This window comes from Rattus rattus, chromosome 5, assembly GCF_011064425.1.
Source record: "Rattus rattus isolate New Zealand chromosome 5, Rrattus_CSIRO_v1, whole genome shotgun sequence".
NCBI lineage: Eukaryota > Metazoa > Chordata > Mammalia > Rodentia > Muridae > Rattus > Rattus rattus.
In genome coordinates, this window is record NC_046158.1 from 108,220,747 (window position 1) to 108,245,135 (window position 24,389).

Sequence of the window (24,389 nt, forward strand, 5' to 3'; positions counted from 1 at the left end):
CCTGAGCATCATATCCTTCTGCCTCCACTAAGACATTTCTTCAGCCCCTCTTTTCTTGTCTAACTTGTGCTGTCCATATCCTCATGAATATGGGATACTGGAGCATGCTTGACCTACCAGGCCCATGCCCTTCAAGAAAACTCACTCTCATTCCATCAAAGTCAAGCTGTCCAGAGCTCTACAGCTATGGGGCAGGGGCTTCTGGAGACCCTCATTTAATGCTTAAATGTCAAGTGGCTTGATCTTGTGCAATTCCTGTTCAGCTACTCTGAGTTCATGAGTGAAGAGAGATCATGAGTTCACTTGTTTTTTTTAAAAAATAAGCAATTTGTTATATGTTTCATGTAAGACAAATAGGGACAAGCATAAATATTCATGAAATATAGCTGGAGACACATGGATGCCTAATCTGATCTGAGTTTTAAATATTCATACATATTGTGATGTATGATTGCAAGAATTATTAAGGTGAATTGCCCCACAAGAATAGGGACTCTATAATCATAGTACCTACAGCACTCATTATACATTGAGTGATAAAATATTGAATAATATTTTTACTCAATACTTAAGGTTTCCCAGAACTCAGGACCTTATTCATAGAAGACAAACACTCGGGGGGAGAGGGGGTTGGGGATTTAGCTCAGTGGTAGAGCGCTTGCCTAGCAAGCACAAGACTCTGGGTTTGGTCCTCAGCTCCAAGGGGGAGGGGGGAGAAAGAAGACAAGCACTCCACCACTGAAGTGCATCCTCAGCCCTCTTTTGCTTATTTTGTTTGTTTTGTTTTGTTTCACTAAATTGCTCAGGCTAAGCTTGAACTCAATCATAACCTCACAGGTCTGGAAATTGTTATATTTCCGTCTCAGCTTCCCAAGGAGCTGAGATTACGTGCTTGATACCACCAGGTCCAACCAATAATAAATATTTAGAAAATTTAAAACACTAGCAATGATATAAATAGGACACATATGTTCAGAGAGGAACACCAGGGCCAAATAATTGCAAAAGTCAAACAGTCCTAAACATCTTACAATGTATTAGGCGTAATTCTTGGCATTTTAGAAGGAACAACTGATTTTATCTTCAGAGGAGACTTACAAAGTAAGTGTTGGTTTCATTCCATTTTTGGCGGGTGGGAGAAAACCAAGGCACAGAATATTTAAGACACAAGGCTAATATTCTGCAGCCTATGACACAGCTAAGATCAAAGCCCAGGGCAGCCCATGAAGGCTGTACTTTTAATCCATATTCACGTGTTCAAGGCTGACAATGATCACTTTCTGTTCCCCATTTGTAAAATGGGGCCTTGGGAAAGCCCTCCAAGCCTCCAGTGGGCCCCAGCATGTATTTCACTGTCCACTCACCTCTGACCACTTGAGAAAGATTAATGGTCATTCTTAGGGGTTCATCAATGTCTCCATGGGTGACTTTACAGGTGATCTGAGACAAGATATCTTGCTTGGTCAAGGCCACCCATGCCTTGCTTGTGACAGAGTAAGAGTGATTGTTGACTGGCACCAGTTGTGGGGCTGAGGCTGGATGTTCGTTACTGTTCTTCAGCCAGCTGACACTGAGGTTTCTGGAGCTGAAAGGGCCAGCAGTACAGAGAAACTGCACTAAATTAGAAGACGTTACCCTGTGATCTGGGCCTTTCAGTGAGATGAAAGGCTTCCCAACTGAAACAAAAGAATATACGACAGACAGTTATGGAGACCTTCTCAGGGCTGGAGGAAACAGTATACAGAAGCGTGCTGACCCTCCCAAGGCTTGTCCTAGAGAAAATGAGAACTGTCCTTTTTCCTGAGGCCAGCCTTTCAGAGACTTAGAGCAATGGCTCCCTCAAGTCAAGATGCATTCCACTGCACCCATGCTAAGGGAGCCTATACTACCTGTGTATCTGACTTTGAGGAGGGAGTGCAAATGGACCATAACAAGCAAACAGCAAACAAAACATGATTTCTATGGGAGAGTGGATGTACTCAGGAGACTCAAAATATACACAGATAGAAAAATGAGGAGTCATTCTAAAAGGACAGTCAAAACAGGACATTTTGAACTAAAACGTAAAAACTAAAGAATGAATATAAATCACTATGGAAGAGGACACAGTAATATGACATTTAGGGACTAAGGAGAGAGAGTGTGTAATGCTTGGGCATATACCAAATAAATGGACCATGCGACCCACTCTTTGGATGCTCAGGCAACGGGCCTTTAGGAGGCTTAAGAAAACAGAAGGTCTACTACAAGACTGCAACATTGCTTCCCACAAGTGCAGGCCTAATTCTGAGAGTGTAGCTTGCACAATCGTTTCCTGCTGGGTTCTTCTGACCCACACCTACTCCTGCACCATGTCCATACTCGAAGGCTTAGTTCTGGATGTGCAGGCCAAGCCTCACCTTTGCGTACTTAATTCTCTCTCACACACACATAACTGATCATCTCCACTAACTCCAGGGACACACCTCAGGTACCCTACTTGCCTAGTGCATCCTCTCACCCCCACCTGCCCCTGTGTTATGTCTACAATTACAGTCATGTCACTGGACACTCACCTCACATACAGCCATTGCCTGCTGTGTTCCCCTGACTCGCACATACCCTGCCCCATCACCTTGTTCCCAGGCCTAACTCTAAATGAGTAGATCATACACCAGATATTCCTGGCCTCTCTCCATTTGCTCAGTCCCTGCACTGATCCAATCTGAAGACACCCAATCGAAAAAGAAGTCCACATGCCTATGACACATCACAAAAACAAAAAATATGAAAGGACATGAAAGTCTGCCTATCTCTTCAAACCTGCCAGACCCACATAAATTTTCTCCACTGTGAATTACTTAGATGAACCCCATAACACAGAACTTAAAAGAACCAAAAAACTTTATTAAATAAGTCATGAAATTTAAGGAAGGCACAAAGACACAGCTCAGTGAATTTGTAGCGGAAAACAATAAATGTGTAAGAAAATATCTATAGGTGAATGAAATGAGAAACAAAATCCAGAATTTGGTAAAGACAGAAATATTGAGAACTTAAGCCATAGTGAAGATAGAATTAAATAATCAATAACACAATTAGAAAACTCGGGAGAAAGTCTTACAAATAGGATGGATTGTGTAGAAGATAAAATATCATATTTTGGGAGTAAAGTAGAGCAATTGAACCACTCAAGTAAATATAATTATAGAAATTAAAAACACATTAAAAGAACATTCAGAATTTATGGAACAACATAAAAATTCTTCACCAAGTGGTAGTAGCACACACCTTTTATCCCAGCACTTAGGCAGAAGCAGATGGTCCCTGTGAGTTAGACCAGCCTGGTCTACAGAGCAAGTTCTAGGATAGCCAGAGCTACACAAAGAAATCCTGCCTTAAAAAACAAAAAACAAAAACAATCAAACAAACAAAAAAGAAAAGGAAGAAAAAGAGATCAAACCTTCTAATTATAGAAATAGATGAAAGAGAAGAATCCCAAATCAATGGCAAAGGCCATATCTTCGACAAGATCATAAGAGAAAATTCCCCAAACTGAGGAAAGGTACAACCACATAGATACAAGAAATATACAGTAGAGCCCAAACGGACAAAATCAGAATCAAAACTCCGTGTGCATATTATAGTCGAAACATGAAATATACTGAACAAGGAGAGGGTACAAGAACAAAAAGAGAAAAGTACAACTCACATAAGAAGGAAATCACATCATATTAACCACTGATTTCAATGAAAAAATTAAAAGCCTTGAGCAATGCTCTTCAACTTCTAAGTGACCACAAATGCCAATCTAGACTACTATACCCAGCAAAACTATCTGCCGTAGCTGAAGGAGAAAGAGAGCCTTTCCATCACACAAACCTGTTAAAGGAATTCATGTCCATCAAAACAGCCCTACTCACAATTCTGGAGGTGATCCTCAGACAGAAGAGGTGAATAATCACAGCCATGTGACTATAGAAAGACGACAAATGAAGCTACATTTACACCTTAACCCCATCAGGATGGCTAAGGTCAAGAAACCAACTGAGAACAAAGGCAGATGAGACAAAACCTGGAACACCCTCCATCCTAGAAACTCCTTCCTTCAGGCTCAGGCAGTACTGATTATGACAAAGTCCTCACTACTTTAACATAGAGTCTCTCCCCTAGAGTAATAATGGTTGCCCTATCTAAGGATCATTTTTGTAGATTTAAAGCAATGGTTTACTTAAGTCATGCTGTTTCCCTTGCACACCTACTGTGCTCAGACTGAGTTATACTCTATTGACCCAGTGACAAGAACCCTTCTTTCAAAGTCAGTTTACAAAAGGGAGTCAAAGTGGGAAAGAGCCTTGAACTCATTGGCCTAGGGGAAATTTCCTAAAAAGAACTCTAATGGCTCATGCTCTAAGGTCAAGAATTGATAAATGGGACCTCATGAAACTGGAAAGTTTCTGTAAGGCAAAGGACATAGTCAATAAAGCAAATCGACAACCTACAGATTGGGAAAAAAAAAATCTTCACTAACCCCACATCCAACAGAAGGCTAATGTCCAAAATATACAAAGAACTCAAGAAGCTAACTGCCAAAAAAAACCCCAAACAACCCAATCAAAAAATGGGGTATAGAACTTACAACAGAGGAATCTTGAATGGCTAAGAAGCACCTAAAGGAGGGGGGGGGATTCAAAGTCCTTAGTGATCAGAGAAATGCAAATCAAAACGACCCTGAGATTCCACCTTACACCAGTCAGAATGGCAAAGATCAAAACCTTAGGTGACAACACATATTGGTGAGGATGTGGAGAAAGAGGAACACTCCTCCGTTGTTGGTGGGACTGCAAACTGGTACCACCACTCTGGGAATCAATCTGGAGGTTCCTCAGAAAATTGGAAATAGATCTACCTGAAGACCCAGCTATATCACTCTTGGGAAGGTACCCAAATGATGGTCCACTATGCTACAGGGGCACATGCTCCACCTATGTTCATAGTGGCCTTGTTTGTGATTGCCAGAAGCTGGAAACAAGCCAGTTGTCCCATGACAGAAGAAAGGATACAGAAAATGTGGTTCATTTACACAATGGAATACTACTAAGCTATTAAAAATGAGGACATCCTAAGTTTTGCAGGCAAATGAATAGAACTAGAAAATATCATCCTGAGATAACTCAGACCCAAAAGGACATGCATGGTAGTACTCACTTATGTTAGTGAAAGATAAAAGAACAGAATACCCAAGGTACGGTCCACAGAACTCAAAAAATTCAGAAAAACGGAAGGACTCAAGTGAGGACACCTCAGTCTTACTTGAGAGGGAGAAGAAAACAATCTCAAGGGGGGGTGGAGGGAAGAACCTGGGAGGGAAAGAGGATGGAGCAGGGGAAAGAGGGGAACATGATCTGGTATTGGGTGGGGGAAAAGGAATGAAGCCCTGAGGGCCAGCAAAAAAAGAATGGAAACAGGCCACCTCAGGAGGTAGGAGGTTGGGCAGACCCTCCAGAATGTACCAGAGACCTGGGAGATGAGAGATTCTCAGGACTCAAATGGAGAGACCTTAGATGAAATGCCCTACAGTGGGAAGAGGGAACTTGTAGAGCCCACCTCCAGCAGAAAGACAGGGCATCAAGTGGGGGATGGGGTTGCCATCCCACAGTCAAAGCTCTGACCCATAATTGTTCTTGTCTGAAAGAACTGCAGGGATGGAAATGGAGAGGAGCCTGAGGAAAAGAAGGTCCAGCAACAAGCCCAAAGTGGGATCCACCTCAAGGGGAGATCCCCAAGACCTGACACTATTACTGAGGCTATGGTGTGCTCACAAAAAGGGACCTATCATAACTGTCCTCCAAAAGACCCAACAAGCAGCTGAAAGAGTCAGATGCAGATATTTGCATCCAACCAATGAACAGAAACTGCTGACCCCTGTGGTTGAATTAGGGAAAAGCTGGAGGAAGCTGAGGAGGAGGGCCACCCTGTAGGAGGACCAGCAATTAACCTGGAACACCCCCACACCCCCACCCCCGCCAGATCTCTCAGACACTGGACCACCAACCAGGCAGCATGCACCAGCTGATATGGGCTCCCAACACATATACAGCAGAGGACTGCTGGGTCTGGGTTCAGTCAGAGAAGATGCACTTAACCCTCAAGAGACTTGAGGCCCCAGGGAGTTTAGAGGTCTGGTGGGGTGGGAGTGGAGGAGGGTGGGAACATCCTCATGGAGACAGGGGGGCAAGGAGGAGGTATGGGATGTGGAACAGTCTGAGGGTGGAGCGGGAGGGGAATAAAATCTGGAGTGTAAAAAACAAAAAGATTAAATTTTTTTTAAAAAAAGTAGCTCTGCATGACAAAGAAAGACAGATGGCAGAGAGCAGAGCATGGGCTCTGGCCCCTTAGATTATATATCCTGCTTTATCTAAACATACTTCCTGAGGGTCTTACCCACAGCCCAACAGCGGGAGGATAGTATTATGGTCTCTGTTTCTTGAGGGGGCAGGGATGCAGAGATGATTAGCAATTGCTCAAAGTCATATAGCCTGTCAGTGACTAAAGAAGGCTTTGCCAGTACATCTGACTTTGGATCCCGGATTCATTAGTTGTTAGTTGGATTTATTCCATTCATATTCTCTTCCTCTCCCTCTCCCTCTCCCTTTCCCCCTCCCCCCTCCCCCCCTCTCTCCTCACTTCTAGGCCTATTAGCCACTGAGTCCAGAGTTTACATCACAGAACTCAGATTCTTTCCTTGTCACCAGGCCTCCTAGCCCCTACCTCCATGCCACATGTTCTTCCTCTGATCCCTAAGGTCCCACTAGCTCCCTTTATCTAAAAGGTCTATAGTATGGAAAAGGTACAATCAGACCAGGAAGAACTCTAAGACACAGCCTTTCTGTTGAGAACAGGATTTTGCTACCTCTGTGCACTCTCCTGCATGCCTGAGGTTCTCCATTGTCAAGACTCACCTGCAAATGCCAGCAGAAGTGTGGCCAAAAGAGGCCCTGGACCCAGAACCTTCCACAGTGTAGTATCCATGATAAGAAGCATTAGTCCTGACATGCACCAGGTAACAAACCTGGATGAAGCTCTGAGTGGGCCCGGTAGTCTCTGGCTAGTTTCTTCCCAATCTGGGTTGCCCCACACACCCTAGTTGCCCACACTTACAGGGCTTGGGCAGAAATGTGTGCCACAGTGAAGGAAGTAGTCATTCTGGCTAAGATCTCTGTCCGTTCCCCAAGCCCACAGCCAGAGAAAGTTTACCACTTTGGCTGGGTGCTGGTTTTCTGGGACCCCATAAGCCAGACTAGGGAGGGGCTGAGCTTACTTCCAAAGAGCTGATCTCTGATGTTCTGATCCTTAGACTCCTCTTTTCGGGAGGGACCAACACACTCAACAGACATCATTGTCACCCAGTCTACTCTGTTATAGCCCTAGGACATCCAGAAATATAGAATGGATGCTGAGTCCCAGAAAGGCAGATGCAGTGAATCTTGTAAGTACAACCAGATACAATGAAGATAGGGAGAGCATGGGCTTTAAAAGTCCAACCCTTAGTCTCCACTTAGCTGGGTTCATAAACGTTGCCTGGGTATTTTCTGTTGCTCAAAATCATCTAATAGTCACCAAGCTCCAGAAAAACGAACTGGGGACATAGCAGCCTGTTTCTCTGACCTGATACAGAAACTTCTCCCTTGGTTCCTTTCTATCCTTACTCTGCTGTATCTGAATTCTTGGTGCTCCACTTGGACATATGATCTGGGTCTTTTTTTGTTTGTTTGTTTTTGAGAACTTTTGTTTGATTTATTTCTTTGTAATAGTAGGACTTGATCTAATGACTTTATGCATGTTAAACAATTATGCTACCATGGTGGTACAACTCCTACCTTGATTGCTGTTTTATCTTTTCCCTGTTGAAAAATAATTTGACATGAAAGATGCTTCATGCCCTGGATGCATGAACAATAAGAAGACCCTTATTATCAGGTGTGTCCCCAGAACTGATGATGAGGCAGGCATGCCTTCTTTCCCCTCTCAAAGCCCTCCCCAGCCCCTCACTCCCAGCAGTGTGTCCACTTAGCTAATGTGGAAAGGAACAGAGACTTGATTCAGCCTGCAAGGGAAACTTTGTGGATGTTTTTCCCTTTCTTCCAACCACCATCACCCAGCTTAGCAGACACTCTAAGAAAGGTAACTCTTTAGAGATGCTTCAAGGGAGAGTGAGTCCTCACCTGTCTGGTATAGGTTTACTGAACTAGATCTTCATGCCCTACTGATCAAGGAGGAAAGAGGGGAAGTGAGAGGAGACAACCTAGTGGGGAAATAAAGTGGAAAAAAAACCCAGTCTGGACTTCCTCCAGAAGAGTAATATTGGGGGAGGGGAGGCAGGTGGAGAAGACTGGGTAAAGGAGAAACCTATTTGGTATCCTGGGTTCTGGCAAGAGGTCCCAGAAGCAAAGACTCAGCATGGACTCCAAGGTTGGGAATAGTGGAGCTGAGTCAGATGACCTAATCTATCAGGATGACAAAGGACACACATCCTTTAGGAATAAAGGTATGGGTCACTCTTCCAGGAAAAGAGACACGACTTCCTAAGGTGCTTGCTAAGGGCGGAGGAAACACTGACTAAATAGTAAAGGTAGATAGTTATAAATTACCAGCCAAGGCCATGTGACCAGCTGCAGAATCAAGAATTGTGTTTCTGTCATGCTTGGTTAAGAATATATTTGTACAGATATTTGTGTTTTCTTTAGATTTCTTTATCATGTAATGTGGCATCAATTAAGAGACTATCATTGGCTATCGTATTTAAGTTTGGGATACTAGAAGAATGTCCCTCAAGAGACACTGCCCCACTCTAAAGTTTATGATGCTTTGCAGTGGTACATGGGATCGTTCTGATCCTATTAAGCGTGATAACGACCTGATAAAATATACAATTTTTTACTATTGTACGTGGGATAGTTATACCATTTTAGGAGTAATTATGATCTATTTTTTTTAATTTGGAAACTAAGCATGACATAAAGGCATATGATTGTGTGTCAAGTTGACAAGTTGTAGACTTGTGATGGCTACCCTTGGTTGTCAACTCGACTACATCTGGTATTGACTAGAACTCAAGTGGCTGAGTAACCTATCAGGGATATTTTTTTTTTAATTAAATCGTTTGAAGTGGAAAGATGGACTTTTAATTCAGATCTTTTGAGGTGGGAAGATCCACCTCTAATCTGGGCCACATCTTTTGTTGGTAGACTGCATGGAAAAGGGGGGCTCTCTTTCCTTCCACCCTCGTTAGCAAGTCCATTGCTTCACTGGCATTCGAGCTGAGTTCTTTGGGATTCCAGCCTCACGGACTGAACAATTACTGGATTCTTGAACTTTCTGTTGGGGGTGGAGAGGAGAGAGAGAGAGGAGAGAGAGGTGAGAGGGAATCTAGCTATCATAGATATAGATATATATAAATGGATGGATGGATTGATGGATGGAGAGAGAGAGAGAGGGAGAGAGAGAGAGAGAGAGAGAGAGAGAGAGAGAGATTATATAGATTATATCAGTTCTGTTTCTCTAGAGAATCCTAAATAATGCAGATTCTGGTAACAGAAATGGTTCTACAGCAACAGAAATATAAAGATTTTTTTAAAAATATCTGGAAGAAGCTTTCCAATTTGCCAACACCTACAGTTTCTGAAGCCTCTCCAGTTACTGAAACCTCTCCTAGAAGCTCGGAAAGTACTAAAAGCCTATGGTGTGAACTATCTTACTTACTCAAGGAGACAAGTGCCTTTGATCATCCTGATTCACCAATTTTGAGAGGCACAGATTCTGTGACTATATAAAACTTTTTAACAATTTGGAGAAAAATACATAAAATTCACTCATTCCAGAAAGGAGCTCACAGCAGCCTAAAGTAGTGGTTGTATTATTGGCCAATTTGGTGATGTAATGAGCTTTTATTAGAATGCCATGAGTGTGGGGGAGGGGTTCCTTAGAAGGGCCAGTGCTAATTCAAAAGCAGCTGTGTCACTAGAAAGTCCACTTAGCCTGGATGATGAGTCCCAAACCCCTGCAACTCTGGAGCGTCCATGCAGCTTGTGTGCAGCTCTGGCCATCCAAGCAGCTGTCACCCTGGCTTATACTGCTGGGTAGGGGCCTTCAGGAATATTCTTATTCTCAGGCATGACCTTTGTTTACCTCCCTTTTACTACCTATGGCAGGGAGCCTCTCTTTCCATTATTATTTCCATTATTCCTGAAGGAAATATTAATTTGTAGGGGATGCTGCAATTCTGGGGAATATACCTATAGCATGAAGGTAAGCCTCACTTCCCCCAAAGCACATCATTGCCAAGTTTCAGGAACCAGACATCACTTCTGTGAGCCTCCGTGTTCTTAGGGAGAGTTCCTGAGTACTCCTTAAATGTTTTTGAAAACCTGACATAGACATCAGGCAGTCTTCCTTGGCCTTATTTAACACTGTTGTGTTATTTCGGACCAGTTAATTGTTCGTGGGAATGACTTTGGCATCAGAGCAGAGAGATGATTTTTTAACTCACCACCAGTATTTTTAGCATCCGTATCTATTTGTGCAAAAGTCCTCTGCCAAGCAAAGCCATTCTTCTGCCTTACTTCCTGAAACCAATAATTGGATTAATTGATATAGGCCACAGTACTGACCCCAGAGGAAAACAAAAGCTATCTGGAACCCTGGTGCACCAAACCTCCCAGAAGGGGCGGCGCAGATCTTCCTGGCTGCTGAGGCCGTGGAGAGCTCATAGGCAACACCCCGCGAGCAAACTTGAGCCTGGGGACCACAGGTAAGACAAACTTTTCTGCTACAAACGACTTGCCTGGTGAACTCAAGACACAGGCTCACGGGAACAGCTGAAGACCTGTAGAGAAGAAAAACTACGCGCCCGAAAACAGAACACTCTGTCCCCATAACTGGCTGAAAGAAAACAGGAAAACAGGTCTACAGCACTCCTGAAACACAGGCTTATAAGACAGTCTAGCCACTGTCAGAAATAGCAGAACAAAGTAACACTAGAGATAATCTGATGGCGAGAGGCAAGCGCAGGAACCCAAGCAACAGAAACCAAGACTACATGGCATCATCGGAGCCCAATTCTCCCACCAAAGCAAACACAGAATATCCAAACACACCAGAAAAGCAAGATCTAGTCTCAAAATCATATTTGATCATGATGTTGGAGGACTTCAAGAAAGACATGAAGAACTCCCTTAGAGAAACACAGGAAAACATAAACAAACAAGTAGAAGCCTACAGAGAGGAATCGCAAAAATTCCTAAAAGAATTCCAGGAAAACATAAATAAACAAGTAGAAGCCCATAGAGAGGAGTCACAAAAATCCCTGAAAGAATTCCAGGAAAACACAATCAAACAGTTGAAGGAATTAAAAATGGAAATAGAAGCAATCAAGAAAGAACACATGGAAACAACCCTGGATATAGAAAACCAAAAGAAGAGACAAGGAGCTGTAGATAGAAGCATCACCAACAGAATACAAGAGATGGAAGAGAGAATCTCAGAGCAGAAGATTCCATAGAAATCATTGACTCAACTGTCAAAGATAATGTAAAGCGGAAAAAGCTACTGGTCCAAAAAACATACAGGAAATCCAGGACTCAATGAGAAGATCAAACCTAAGGATAATAGGTATAGAAAGAGTGAAGACTCCCAGCTCAAAGGACCAGTAAATATCTTCAACAAAATCATAGAAGAAAACTTCCTAACCTAAAAAAGAGATACCCATAGGCATACAAGAAGCCTACAGAACTCCAAATAGATTGGACCAGAAAAGAAACACCTCCGTCACATAATAGTCAAAACACCAAACGACAAAATAAAGAAAGAATATTAAAAGCAGTAAGGGAAAAAAGGTCAAGTAACATATAAAGGCAGACCTATCAGAATCACACCAGACTTTTCGCCAGAAACTATGAAGGCCAGAAGATCCTGGACTGATGTCATACAGACCCTAAGAGAACACAAATGCCAGACCAGGTTACTGTATCCTGCAAAACTCTCAATCAACATAGATGGAGAAACCAAGATATTCCATGACAAAACCAAATTTACACAATATCTTTCTACAAATCCAGCACTACAAAGGATAATAAATGGTAAAGCCCAACATAAGGAGGCAAGCTATACCCTAGAAGAAGCAAGAAACTAATCGCCTTGGCAACAAAACAAAGAGAAGAAAAGCACACAAACATAACCTCACATCCAAATATGAATACAACAGGAAGCAATAATCACTATTCCTTAATATCTCTCAACATCAATGGCCTCAACTCCCCAATAAAAAGACATAGATTAACAAACTGGATACGAAACGAGGACCCTGCATTCTGCTGCCTACAGGAAACACACCTCAGTGACAAAGACAGACACTACCTCAGAGTGAAAGGCTGGGAAACAACTTTCCAAGCAAATGGTCAGAAGAAGCAAGCTGGAGTAGCCATTCTAATATCAAATAAAAATAATTTCCAACTAAAAGTCATCAAAAAAGATAAGGAAGGACACTTTATATTCATCAAAGGAAAAATCCACCAAGATGAACTCTCAATCCTAAATATCTATGCCCCAAATACAAGGGCACCTACATACGTAAAAGAAACCTTGCTAAAGCTCAAAACACACATTACACCTCACACAATAATAGTAGGAGATTTCAACACCCCACTCTCATCAATGGACAGATCATGGAAACAGAAATTAAACAGAGACGTAGAAAGACTAAGAGAAGTCATGAGCCAAATGGACTTAACAGATATTTATAGAACATTCTATCCTAAAGCAAAAGGATATACCTTCTTCTCAGCTCCTCATGGTACTTTCTCCAAAATTGACCATATAATTGGTCAAAAAATGGGCCTCAACAGGTACAGAAAGATAGAAATAATCCCATGCGTGCTATCAGACCACCACGGCCTAAAACTGGTCTTCAATAACAATAAGGGAAGAATGCCCACATATACGTGGAAATTGAACAATGCTCTACTCAATGATAACCTGGTCAAGGAAGAAATAAAGAAAGAAATTAAAAACTTTTTAGAATTTAATGAAAATGAAGATACAACATACCCAAACTTATGGGACACAATGAAAGCTGTGCTAAGAGGAAAACTCATAGCGCTGAGTGCCTGCAGAAAGAAACAGGAAAGAGCATATGTCAGCAGCTTGACAGCACACCTAAAAGCTCTAGAACAAAAAGAAGCAAATACACCCAGGAGGAGTAGAAGGCAGGAAATAATCAAACTCAGAGCCGAAATCAACCAAGTAGAAACAAAAAGGACCATAGAAAGAATCAACAGAACCAAAAGTTGGTTCTTTGAGAAAATCAACAAGATAGATAAACCCTTAGCCAGATTAACGAGAGGACACAGAGAGTGTGTCCAAATTAACAAAATCAGAAATGAAAAGGGAGACATAACTACAGATTCAGAGGAAATTCAAAATATCATCAGATCTTACTATAAAAGCCTATATTCAACAAAACTTGAAAATGGATGAAATGGACAATTTCCTAGACAGATACCAGGTACCCAAGTTAAATCAGGAACAGATAAACCAGTTAAACAACCCCATAACTCCTAAGGAAATAGAAGAAGTCATTAAAGGTCTCCCAACCAAAAAGAGCCCAGGTCCAGACGGGTTTAGTGCAGAATTCTATCAGACCTTCATAGAAGACCTCGTACCAATATTATCCAAACTATTCCACAAAATTGAAACAGATGGAGCACTACCGAATTCCTTCTATGAAGCCACAATTACTCTTATACCTAAACCACACAAAGACCCAACAAAGAAAGAGAACTTCAGACCAATTTCCCTTATGAATATCGATGCAAAAATACTCAATAAAATTCTGGCAAACCGAATCCAAGAGCACATCAAAACAATCATTCACCATGATCAAGTAGGCTTCATCCCAGGCATGCAGGGATGGTTTAATATACGGAAAACCATCAACGTGATATAAACAAACTGAAAGAACAAAACCACATGATCATTTCATTAGATGCTGAGAAAGCATTTGACAAAATTCATTAGATGCTGAGAAAGCATTTGACAAAATTCAACACCCCTTCATGATAAAAGTCCTGGAAAGAATAGGAATTCAAGGCCCATACCTAAACATAGTAAAAGCCATATACAGCAAACCAGTTGCTAACATTAAACTAAATGGAGAGAAACTTGAAGCAATCCCACTAAAATCAGGGACTAGACAAGGCTGCCCACTCTCTCCCTACTTATTCAATATAGTTCTTGAAGTTCTAGCCAGAGCAATCAGACAACAAAAGGAGGTCAAGGGGATACAGATCGGAAAAGAAGAAGTAAAAATATCACTATTTGCAGATGATATGATAGTATATTTAAGTGATCCCAAAAGTTCCACCAGAGAACTACTAAAGCTGATAGACAACTTCAGCAAAGTAGCTGGGTATAAAATTAACTCAAATAAATCAGTAGCCTTCCTCTACACAAAAGAGAAACAGGCCGAGAAAGAAATTAGGGAAATGACACCCTTCATAATAGATCCAAATAATTTAAAGTACCTCGGTGTGACTTTAACCAAGCAAGGGAAAGATCTGTACAATAGGAACTTCAAGACTCTGAAGAAAGAAATTGAAGAAGATCTCAGAAGATGGAAAGATCTCCCATGCTCATGGATTGGCAGGATTAATATAGTAAAAATGGCCATTCTACCAAAGCGATCTACAGATTCAATGCAATCCCCATCAAAATACCAATCCAATTCTTCAAAGAGTTAGACAGAACAATCTGCAAATTCATCTGGAATAACAAAAAACCCAGGATAGCTAAAACTATCCTCAACAATAAAAGGACTTCAGGGGGAATCACTATCCCAGATCTCAAGCAGTATTACAGAGCAATAGTGATAAAAACTGCATGGTATTGGTACAGAGACAGACAGATAGACCAATGGAACCGAATTGAAGACCCAGAAATGAACCCACACACCTATGGGCACTTGATTTTTGACAAAGGAGCCAAAACCATCCAATGGAAAAAAGATAGCATTTTCAGCAAATGGTGCTGGTTCAACTGGAGGTCAACATGTAGAAGAATGCAGATCGATCCATGCTTATCACCCTGTACAAAGCTTAAGTCCAAGTGGATCAAGGACCTCCACATCAAACCAGATACACTCAAACTAATAGAAGAAAAACTAGGGAAGCATTTGGAACACATGGGCACTGGAAAAAATGTCCTGAACAAAACACCCATGGCTTATGCTCTAAGATCAAGAATCGACAAATGGGATCTCATAAAACTGCAAAGCTTCTGTAAGGCAAAGGACACTGTGGTTAGGACAAAACGGCAACCAACAGATTGGGAAAAGATCTTTACCAATCCTACAACAGATAGAGGGCTTATATCCAAAATATACAAAGAACTGAAGAAGTTAGACAGCAGGGAGACAAATAACCCTATTAAAAAATGGGGTTCAGAGCTAAACAGAGAATTCACAGCTGAGGAATGCCGAATGGCTGAGAAACACCTAAAGAAATGTTCAACATCAAGTTAGTCATAAGGGAAATGCAAATCAAAACAACCTGAGATTTCACCTCACACCAGTGAGAATGGCTAAGATCAAAACTCAGGTGACAGCAAATGCTGGCGAGGATGTGGAGAAAGGGAAACACTCCTCCATTGTTGGTGGGGTTGCAGACTGCTACAACCATTCTGGAAATCAGTCTGGAGGTTCCTCAGAAAATTGGACATTGAACTGCCTGAGGATCCAGCTATACCTCTCTTGGGCATATACCCAAAAGATGCCCCAACATATAAAAAAGACACGTGCTCCACTATGTTCATCGCAGCCTTATTCATAATAGCCAGAAGCTGGAAAGAACCCAGATGCCCTTCAACAGAGGAATGGATACAGAAAATGTGGTACATCTACACAATGGAATATTACTCAGCCATCAAAAACAATGACTTTGTGAAATTCGTGAGGCAAATGGTTGGAACTGGAAACTATCATCCTGAGTGAGCTAACCCAATCACAGAAAGACATACATGGTATGTACTCATTGATAAGTGGCTATTAGCCCAAATGCTTGAATTACCCTAGATGCCTAGAACAAATGAAACTCAAGACGGATGATCAAAATGTGAATGCAGATCGCCTCCCTGAGAGACACAGCCAGAATACAGCAAATACAGAGGCGTATGCCAGCAGGAAACCACTGAACTGAGAACAGGACCCCTGTTGAAGGAATCAGAGAAAGAACTGGAAGAGCTTGAAGGAGCTCAAGACCCCATATGTACAGCAATGCCAACCAACCAGAGCTTCCAGGGACTAAGCCACTACCCAAAGACTATACATGGACTGACCCTGGACTCTGACCTCATAGGTAGCAATGAATATCCTAGTAAGAGCACCAGTGGAAGGGGAAGCCCTGGGTCCTGCTAAGACTGAACCCCCAGTGAACTAGACTGTTGGGGAGAGGGCAGCAATGGGGGGAGGGTTGGGAGGGGAACACCCATAAGGAAGGGGAGGGGGGAGGGGGATGTTTGCCCGGAAACCGGGAAAGGGAATAACACTCGAAATGTATATAAGAAATACTCAAGTTAATAATAATAAAAAAAAATTGATATAGGCCAGAAAACTTTGGTTCATATTGCTAATATATCAATCCATGGCAACCACCAAGAATAGCCTGGATGCCGTCCCACAACCTATGACCACTTTTGCTGGAGTTGTACTGCAAAAATAGGACTCTGGACCCTTGGACAAAACAGAGGGGGAGGTTACTTGTGTCATCCTGGGGGGAGGAATGTCATTTCTATATAAATGAATTGTGATTTGGTTGGGCAAAATAGTAAGATCCTTCAATACCTCTTGCAACAATTTCAGGTCCCAATAGGCCTTCAATGACCCTGCCCCTTCATTGCCTGGCTCTTGACCTTCATAGGCATCCGAGCCCTCCTCTTTCTTACCCCACATATTATACAGTTTCTCAAAAAACAAAAACAAAACAACAACAACAACAACAAAAACCCAAGCAAAATGCCAAGCTATTAATATAGCAAAAGTCACAGTCAACCAATTTCTGGTTCAATATCAAGCTAGTCCCACAGACTATGCTGACATAGATGATGACACGGTCCCATTATAAAAAGGAAAGGTAGAGCTGTGGGTTCCCAAGCCAGATAAAGGATGGTAGAGCATTACCCATGCCAAAGACATCTCTCAGAGAGCATGGAAAGAGTGGGGATGCTCTCTACCCAAATCAGACTTGGGCTTACTCAACTCCATAGAGACAAAGACCCCGTCTCGATAAAGCATCTTAAGTGGTGTTTCCCCGCCAGAGAACTGGCTTCTCAGAAATCACAGGTGTGGCCGTCTGCTAATTGTGATGGTACACTAGTAAGGCCCCGCCCCTGCCCCTGCCACAGCAGGTCCTCCCTTGTCCTTTTTCCTCCCCTTTCCCTGACTCAAGCTATATACACAAGCCTCACTATTTCAATCAGCAAGCTGTCCTCTGAAACAGTCTCCCAGGTCGTTCATACTGTACTCACTGGAACACAAGGCCCTTCTCCTCAGCTCTTCTGCAACCTTGGCACACAATAGCTGGTTGAGGGCGGATGACACTCACGAGGAAAAGTAGTAAAGGAGGAAAACGAAGCTCTTCGGTTGAAGGAGGTAAGGGGAGAGAGGGATCGATGGCGGCAGAGGGTTAAGAAGCATTTTTCCAATTGAGATTCCCTCCTCTCAAGTGACTTTAGCTTGTATCAAGTTGACATAAGACTGTCCAGCACAGGGTCTCTGCCACTCCATGGGCAGCAGAGTGCCAAGTCATCGTAGGCAAAAAGGCAGTTCAGTATAACATCACTCAGTAGCCAATGTTGGTTTAAACTTTGGGAGTCTGATCCAGAGTTGTTTATCTTTGGAGTATTTAAACACACCACAATCTGGTGAGGACCAGTCTTGAGATGATTAAATCAGTCCTGCAGGTACAGCAAAACATACCCAAATCTCTTTGACACATAAAGTAAGCTCCATACAGATCAGAGGTGACTACATTGAAACTCTTTGTAAGGTACATGTGACACCTTTCATAAAGATGGGTTCTATAGATTGACTGGAAAGAAAAGAGTTTATGAGGTTGGGGCTGGAACAGGATCCAGTGCCAGAGAGTGTTTGGCCACACAGATTGTGCAAAGGTCACCAGGCTAGGAAGCATGGCCATGCCAGCCTTCTGGAAAATGGGTTTTGCATTCCTTTGATTGAAGAAACAACCCTCTGTGCTTAACATTCTGGGTCCCCTTAGTCCATGTCTGTGAGTAAAAATTCCTCCATGCCCACAGCACCCCGGACACTTTGTAAGGGAGAGAACAAGAGCCTCTTCTCTTCAGGGTCTTTAGCTTAACGAGGTCATAGGAAAAACAACAGAATAACTCGAAATTATGTATTCGAGGAAGAGTGTCAGGAAAGAAAGGCCAAATGACAAAAAATGAAAACATTCCAAAGACAAAGAAAACCATAACAAACAAAACCTAATGCAAAATGCCTTCGAAGTTCCAAAAGTGAACAAAAATTCAAATACCTTTAGAGATCCAAAACCAAAAACCAAAACCAAAATATCTAGACCAAAATGCTTCAAAGAAAACAAACTAGACCCTTTCAGCTAAATACTTTGAAAGCACACCAAAGTGATATCTATCAAATCAGAATCTTTGATTAACCAAGTCAGAATAAATAAATGGACCACCAACCAAACACAGAGAGGTCCAGAGCCATTGAAAGAACTTAACAGCCATCTGCCTAAGGAAATAAGACCATTAGCTGGCACTCAGTGTTGGTTTCTGGCTTCCATTCAAGTGATTGCTCTGGAGAAAATGACACCCGAATCCAAGTCCTACATTGTGGTGTTATAATTGCCAGAACAAAACCCACATCCATTGCTAATTAAGAAAATACCCTACAGCTGGGTCTTATAAAAGGTTTATAGATGACGAACTTGTGCTGACTGGTTTTATGTCAACATCAACAACCTAGGGTCATCTGAGAGAAGGGGATCCTAATTGAGACGATGCCTCCATTGGGCATAGACAAGCCTGTAGGGCATTTCCTTAAGTGCTTCTCAGCCACTGTGCTCTGAGAACGCTCTTTAGTCCCCCACCCCGTCTTAAAATTGGGTTGTTTTCTCGATGTGCAGTTTTTTGAGTTTTTCGTGTATTTTGGATCTTAGTTTCCTATTAGATGTGTTGGCAAAAATCCTTTCCCAGTCTGGAGCCTGAAGCTTTGTCCAGATGATGGCGTACTCCCGCAGCACAGCAGCTTTTCAGCGTCATCAAGTCCTCTTTATTAATGGTTGTACTTTGTGTCTGCGCTGCCAGTGTGCAGGAAGTCTTCTCATGAGCCAATGAGATCAAGGTCACTTCCCATCTTCTCTTCTATCTGACCTTATACTGAGGTCTTTGATCAATTGGAGTTGTGCTTTGCATGGGTGGTAAGTGTGATCCATTTGCATTCTTCTACATACATCTGTGCAGTTGGATCACCACCATTTGTTGAAGATGCTGACTTCAGTGTCTATTTCTCTCACACACACACACACACACACACACACACACACACACACACACACACACACACACACACACACACACACACACACACACACATATATATATATAAAAGGTCAGGTGTCCATAGGTGTGTGAACTTATTTCTGGGTCTTCAGTTTTTGTGCCAGTACCGTGCTGTTATTATTACTATAGCTCTGTAGTAAAATTTAAGATCGGGAATGGTGACACCTCTGGCGGTTCTTTTATTGTTCAGGATTCTTTTAGCCCTTCTGGTTTTTGTGCGTTTCCAGGTGGAGCTGAAAGTTGCCTTTTCAAGTTTTGTGAAGAATCACGTTAGAGTTGTTATGGACTGCAGAACTCCATTAATCCCACCAATGCCATGAGCACGGAAATCTTTTCATCTTCTGATATCTTTTTCAATTATTCTCTTCGATATCTTAAAAAGTCTCTCACTGGTTTGGTTAGAGTTATCCCAAAATATTTCATGTTTTTCAGATTATTGTGCAATCTGTTGTTTCCCTGCTTTTTTTTTTAATTAGTTCATTTGACATTTGTGTACAGGAAGGCTTCTGATTTTTCTGTTAATTTTGTATCCTGCTACTTTGCTTTAGGAATTACCTGGGGGGATTTTTAGGTCACTTACACATGTTATCATATCATCTGCAAATAAAGATACTTTAACCTCTTCCCTTCCTATCTGTATCCTCTTGATCTCCAATTGTCTCGTTGCTGTTAGCTAAGACTTCAAGTATTGAATTCAATAGGTATGGAGAGAGTGACCAACCTGGTCTTGTTTCTGATTTTGGAAATGCTGTGAGTTTCTTCTTATTTGGTGTTGGCTATGGGCTTGCTGTAAACTGCTGTTACTGTGTTTAGGGATGCCCCCTGTATCCCTAAACTCTCCAAGACTTTTATCATGAAGGGATGTTGGAGTTTGTCAAAGGATTTTTGGATTTTTCTCCATCTACTGAGATGATATATGGCTTTTGTCATTTAGTCTGTTTCCATGGTGAGTTACATCATTTGGATAAAGTCTACTTGATCCTGGTGAATGACCATTTTGATGTGTTTCTTGAATTTAGTTTGCAAAGTATTTTATTGAGAATTTTTGCATCTATGTTCGTAAGGGAAATTGGTCTATAATTCTCTGTATGTGGTTCCGGTACCAGGGTAACTTTGGCCTCATGAAATAAATTGGGCATGTTCCTTCTGTTTCTATTTTGTGGAATAATTTGAGGTGTATTTGCATTAATTCTTCATTAGAAATCTGGTGGAATTCTGAGCTAAACCATCTTGCCTTTGGTTATTATTTCTGTTACTATTTTGTGGAATAATTTAAGGATTATTGGGAATAACTCTTAATGAAAGTCTGATAGAATTCTGGCCCTGGTCTTTTTTTTTTTTTTTTTGGTTAGCAGATTAAACTACTGCTTCTATTTCACTAGGAGGTATAGGTTTGTTTAAATTACTTGTTTGATCTTGATTTAACTTTGATAAATAAGTGATCTATATTAAGAAAATTATCTACTTCTTTCAGATTTTCTAATTTGGTGGGGTACAGGTTTTTAAAATATTTCCTTATGATTCTCAGATTCTGTCCATGTCTGTTGTTGTCCCTCTTTTGTCGCTAATTTTATTCATTTGGATCTTCTCTCTCAATCCTTTAAACTGGCTAAGGGTTTGTTACTTTTATTGATTTTTTTTTTCAAAGAGCAAACTCTGTTTTATTCATTCTTCATATTGATTTTTGTTTGTTTCTATTGTATTGATTTCAACCTGAGTTTGAACATTTCTTGCTATCTAGTCCTTTTTGGATGTTATTACTTTATTTTGGTCTAGAGATTTCAGGTGTGCTGATAATGTACTAATATTAGATCTCGCCAGTTTTTTTTTTTTTTTTTTTGGGTTCTTTTTTTCCGGAGCTGGGGACCGAACCCAGGGCCTTGCGCTTCCTAGGCAAGCACTCTACCACTGAGCTAAATCCCCAACCCCCTCACCAGTTTTTTAATGGAGGCATCTAATGCTATGTGAACTTGAATCTGAGCTCTGCCTTCATCATGTACCATAAGTTTAGGTATATTTGATTCTCATTTTTATTTAATTCTAGAGAGTTTTTAAGTTTTTAGCTTTTTGGAATCTGTTTTTAATATCAAGATGTGTTTTATGTTTTTTTTTTTCTGGTAATTTTATTTTCTCCAGTTATTTATTAGATAGTTTATGTATTTACATTTCAAATGTTATTCCCTTTCCTGGTCCCCCCTCCCATCCCCTTTCCCCCTGCTTCTATGAGGATGTTCCCCCTCCCACACACCCACTCCCACCTCAACACCCTGACAATCCCCTACATTGGGGAAACGAGCCTTCATAGGACCAAGGGCTTCTCCTCCCATCGGTGCCCAACAAGGCCATCCTCTACTACATCTGTGGCTGGAGCCATGGTTCCCTCCATGTGTACTCTTTGGGTGGTGGTTTAGCCCCTGGGAGCTTTTACTAATCTCTATCTTGACTCGTTTTCACTCAGTAGTGAGTTGTTCAGTTTCCATGAATTTGTAAGCTCTCTGTTGTTTCCGTTGTTCATAGTCAGCTTTAATCCATAGTGGTCAGATAGGATGCAGGGTGTTATATCAATTGTCTTGTATCTGTTGAGAATTGCTCCGTGTCTATGTGTTTGGTCAATTTTGGAGAATGTTACACGAGCTGCTAAGATGTATTCTTTTCTATTAGGGTCAAATGTTCTGTAAATATGTTTGGTCCATTTGGTTTATGACATCAGTTAGCTCCAGTGTTTCTCTGTTATTTTTTTGTCTGGATAACCCATCTATTGCTGAGAACAGGATACTCAGTCTCCCACTATTGGTGTGTGAGGGTCAAATGTGATTTAAGCTCTCATAATGTTTCTTTTATGAAAGTGTTCTTGTGTTTGGTGCACAATGTCATTTTGGTAGATTTTTCTCTTTGATGAGTATGTAGTGTCCTTTTCCTTTCTCTGTTGGTTAGTTTTATTTCCAAGTTTCTTTTGGCAGATATTAAAATGGCTACAAGGTCTTGCTTCTTAGATCTGTTAGCTTTGAACATGTTTGCCCATCCGTTTACCCTGATGTATGTCTGTGTGTTTCTTGGATGCAGCCGAAGGTTTTCACATTTACTCAGTTTAGGTTGTGCCTTTTCATTGGGGAATTGAGATCATTGGTGTTGAGAGAGATGAACGAGCCGTGTTTGTTGATTCTATTATTTTGATGTGGTAGCATATGGATTTTCCCCTTCTTCTTTTGATTTGCTCATCTGATATAATTTATTCCTTGTGCTTTCCTGGGCGTGTCTAGCCTCTTCTGGTTGAAGTTTTCCTCCCAGTACCCTCCTGTGAGGCTGTGTTTGTAGGTAGTTACGCCTTAAATTTGGTTTTATCATGGAACGTGATTTTAAAGTAGCTCACAGTTAAGAGACTTTGAACTTTGAAACAGATTTGGGACTTCACAAAGATTTTGGGTTTTAAAAGAGCCTGAATGTTTTAAAGAGACTGAATCTTTAAGCGTTTGAATTTGTAAAGACCGGGATGTTTATATTGTAACGTGGGTATTCATGTGTGATCTTGGAGATGAACAAGGAGGGAAAGGTTGTGGCTTAACAGCGATTTGTTTGTGTCAAGTTGACAAAGGAGCCATTGTGCTAGCTAGTTCTATGTCAACGTGACTCAAACCAGGGTTATTGAAGAGGAAGGAATCTCAATTGATAAAATACCTCCATAAGATTTGACTATACAAAAGCCTGTATGAATTTTTTTTTAATTAGTGATAAATGTGGAAGAGCCCAGCCCAGGGTGGGTAGGGCCATTCCTAGGCTGGAGACCCTGGTTCCATTAGAAAGCAGGCTGAGCAAGCCATGAAGAGGAAGCCAGTAAGCACCACCCTCCATAGTTCTTGCCTCCAGGGTCCTGCCCTGTTTAAGTTCTTGTCCTGACTTTCTTCAAGGATGAACAGTGATATGGAAGTGTAAGTCAAATAAATCCTTTCCTTCCCAAGTTGCTTTGGTCAGGAGTTTCATCACAGCAATAATAACCTTAACTAAGACAGGACTTAAGGATGATACGATTAATAATTAAAGTTTATTAAAATCCCTAAGGTGATAACGACCTATTCATGGTAACAAAAACTAACTTAAAGAGTTGTGTTTAGAGTCAGGCATGGGAGTACATGCCCATTAGTTCTCTGCCACCACTTGAGAGGCAGAAGCAGGTGGATCTCTGTGAGTTTGAGGCCAGCCTGGTCTACAGAGCAAGTTTCAGAACAGCCAGAGCTACATAGAGAAATCATGTCTCAAAAACCAAAACGACAAAAACAAAATAACAAAACCCCAAAAGACAGACAACCATGTAAGTTTTTGACAACTTGGTTAAACTTCGGCTACTTGGGAAAATTTGGCCAAAACAAAGCCAAGACTTCATTGAAACTCTTGGGTTGTTTTGTTTAAGATTCATCCAAATGTTATAACAGAGTTTAAAGCATAAGGCCGATATAGTGCCAATCGTCTGGGTATCCATCAAAGTTTGAAAGTCTACACCAAAAGCAGTAAGAGGATCCCAGAAGGCATCCATCCACTATTTTGGCCACTGAAATTCATGGTGAACCAGGACCCTAGGGACAATGAGGAACTTCTGATAAGTTGCCCATCCTTTGGATCAGAGAAGCCATTGGGTCCACAGAGATTAAACACTAGTCGATGTACATTCTAAAAATAAAAAAAAAAGAAAATCATCAGGGACCTCAGGCTACATGTGATGCAATGTAGAAGCTATAATCATATGAGGTCTTCATCATTGCCAAGCA

At 41.4% G+C, this 24,389-nt stretch overlaps 1 protein-coding gene across 1 annotated transcript in view; it reads right to left on the reverse strand.

Moving 5' to 3' along the window:
• LOC116900627 (signal-regulatory protein beta-1-like) overlaps positions 1-24,389 on the reverse strand; it is an 81,037-nt gene that overhangs the window by 20,969 nt on the left and 35,679 nt on the right. The window contains exon 2 of the mRNA XM_032902344.1: positions 1,365-1,676. Within this exon, the coding sequence (XP_032758235.1) occupies positions 1,365-1,676 (312 nt within the window). The remainder of the gene's footprint in view (positions 1-1,364; positions 1,677-24,389) is intronic.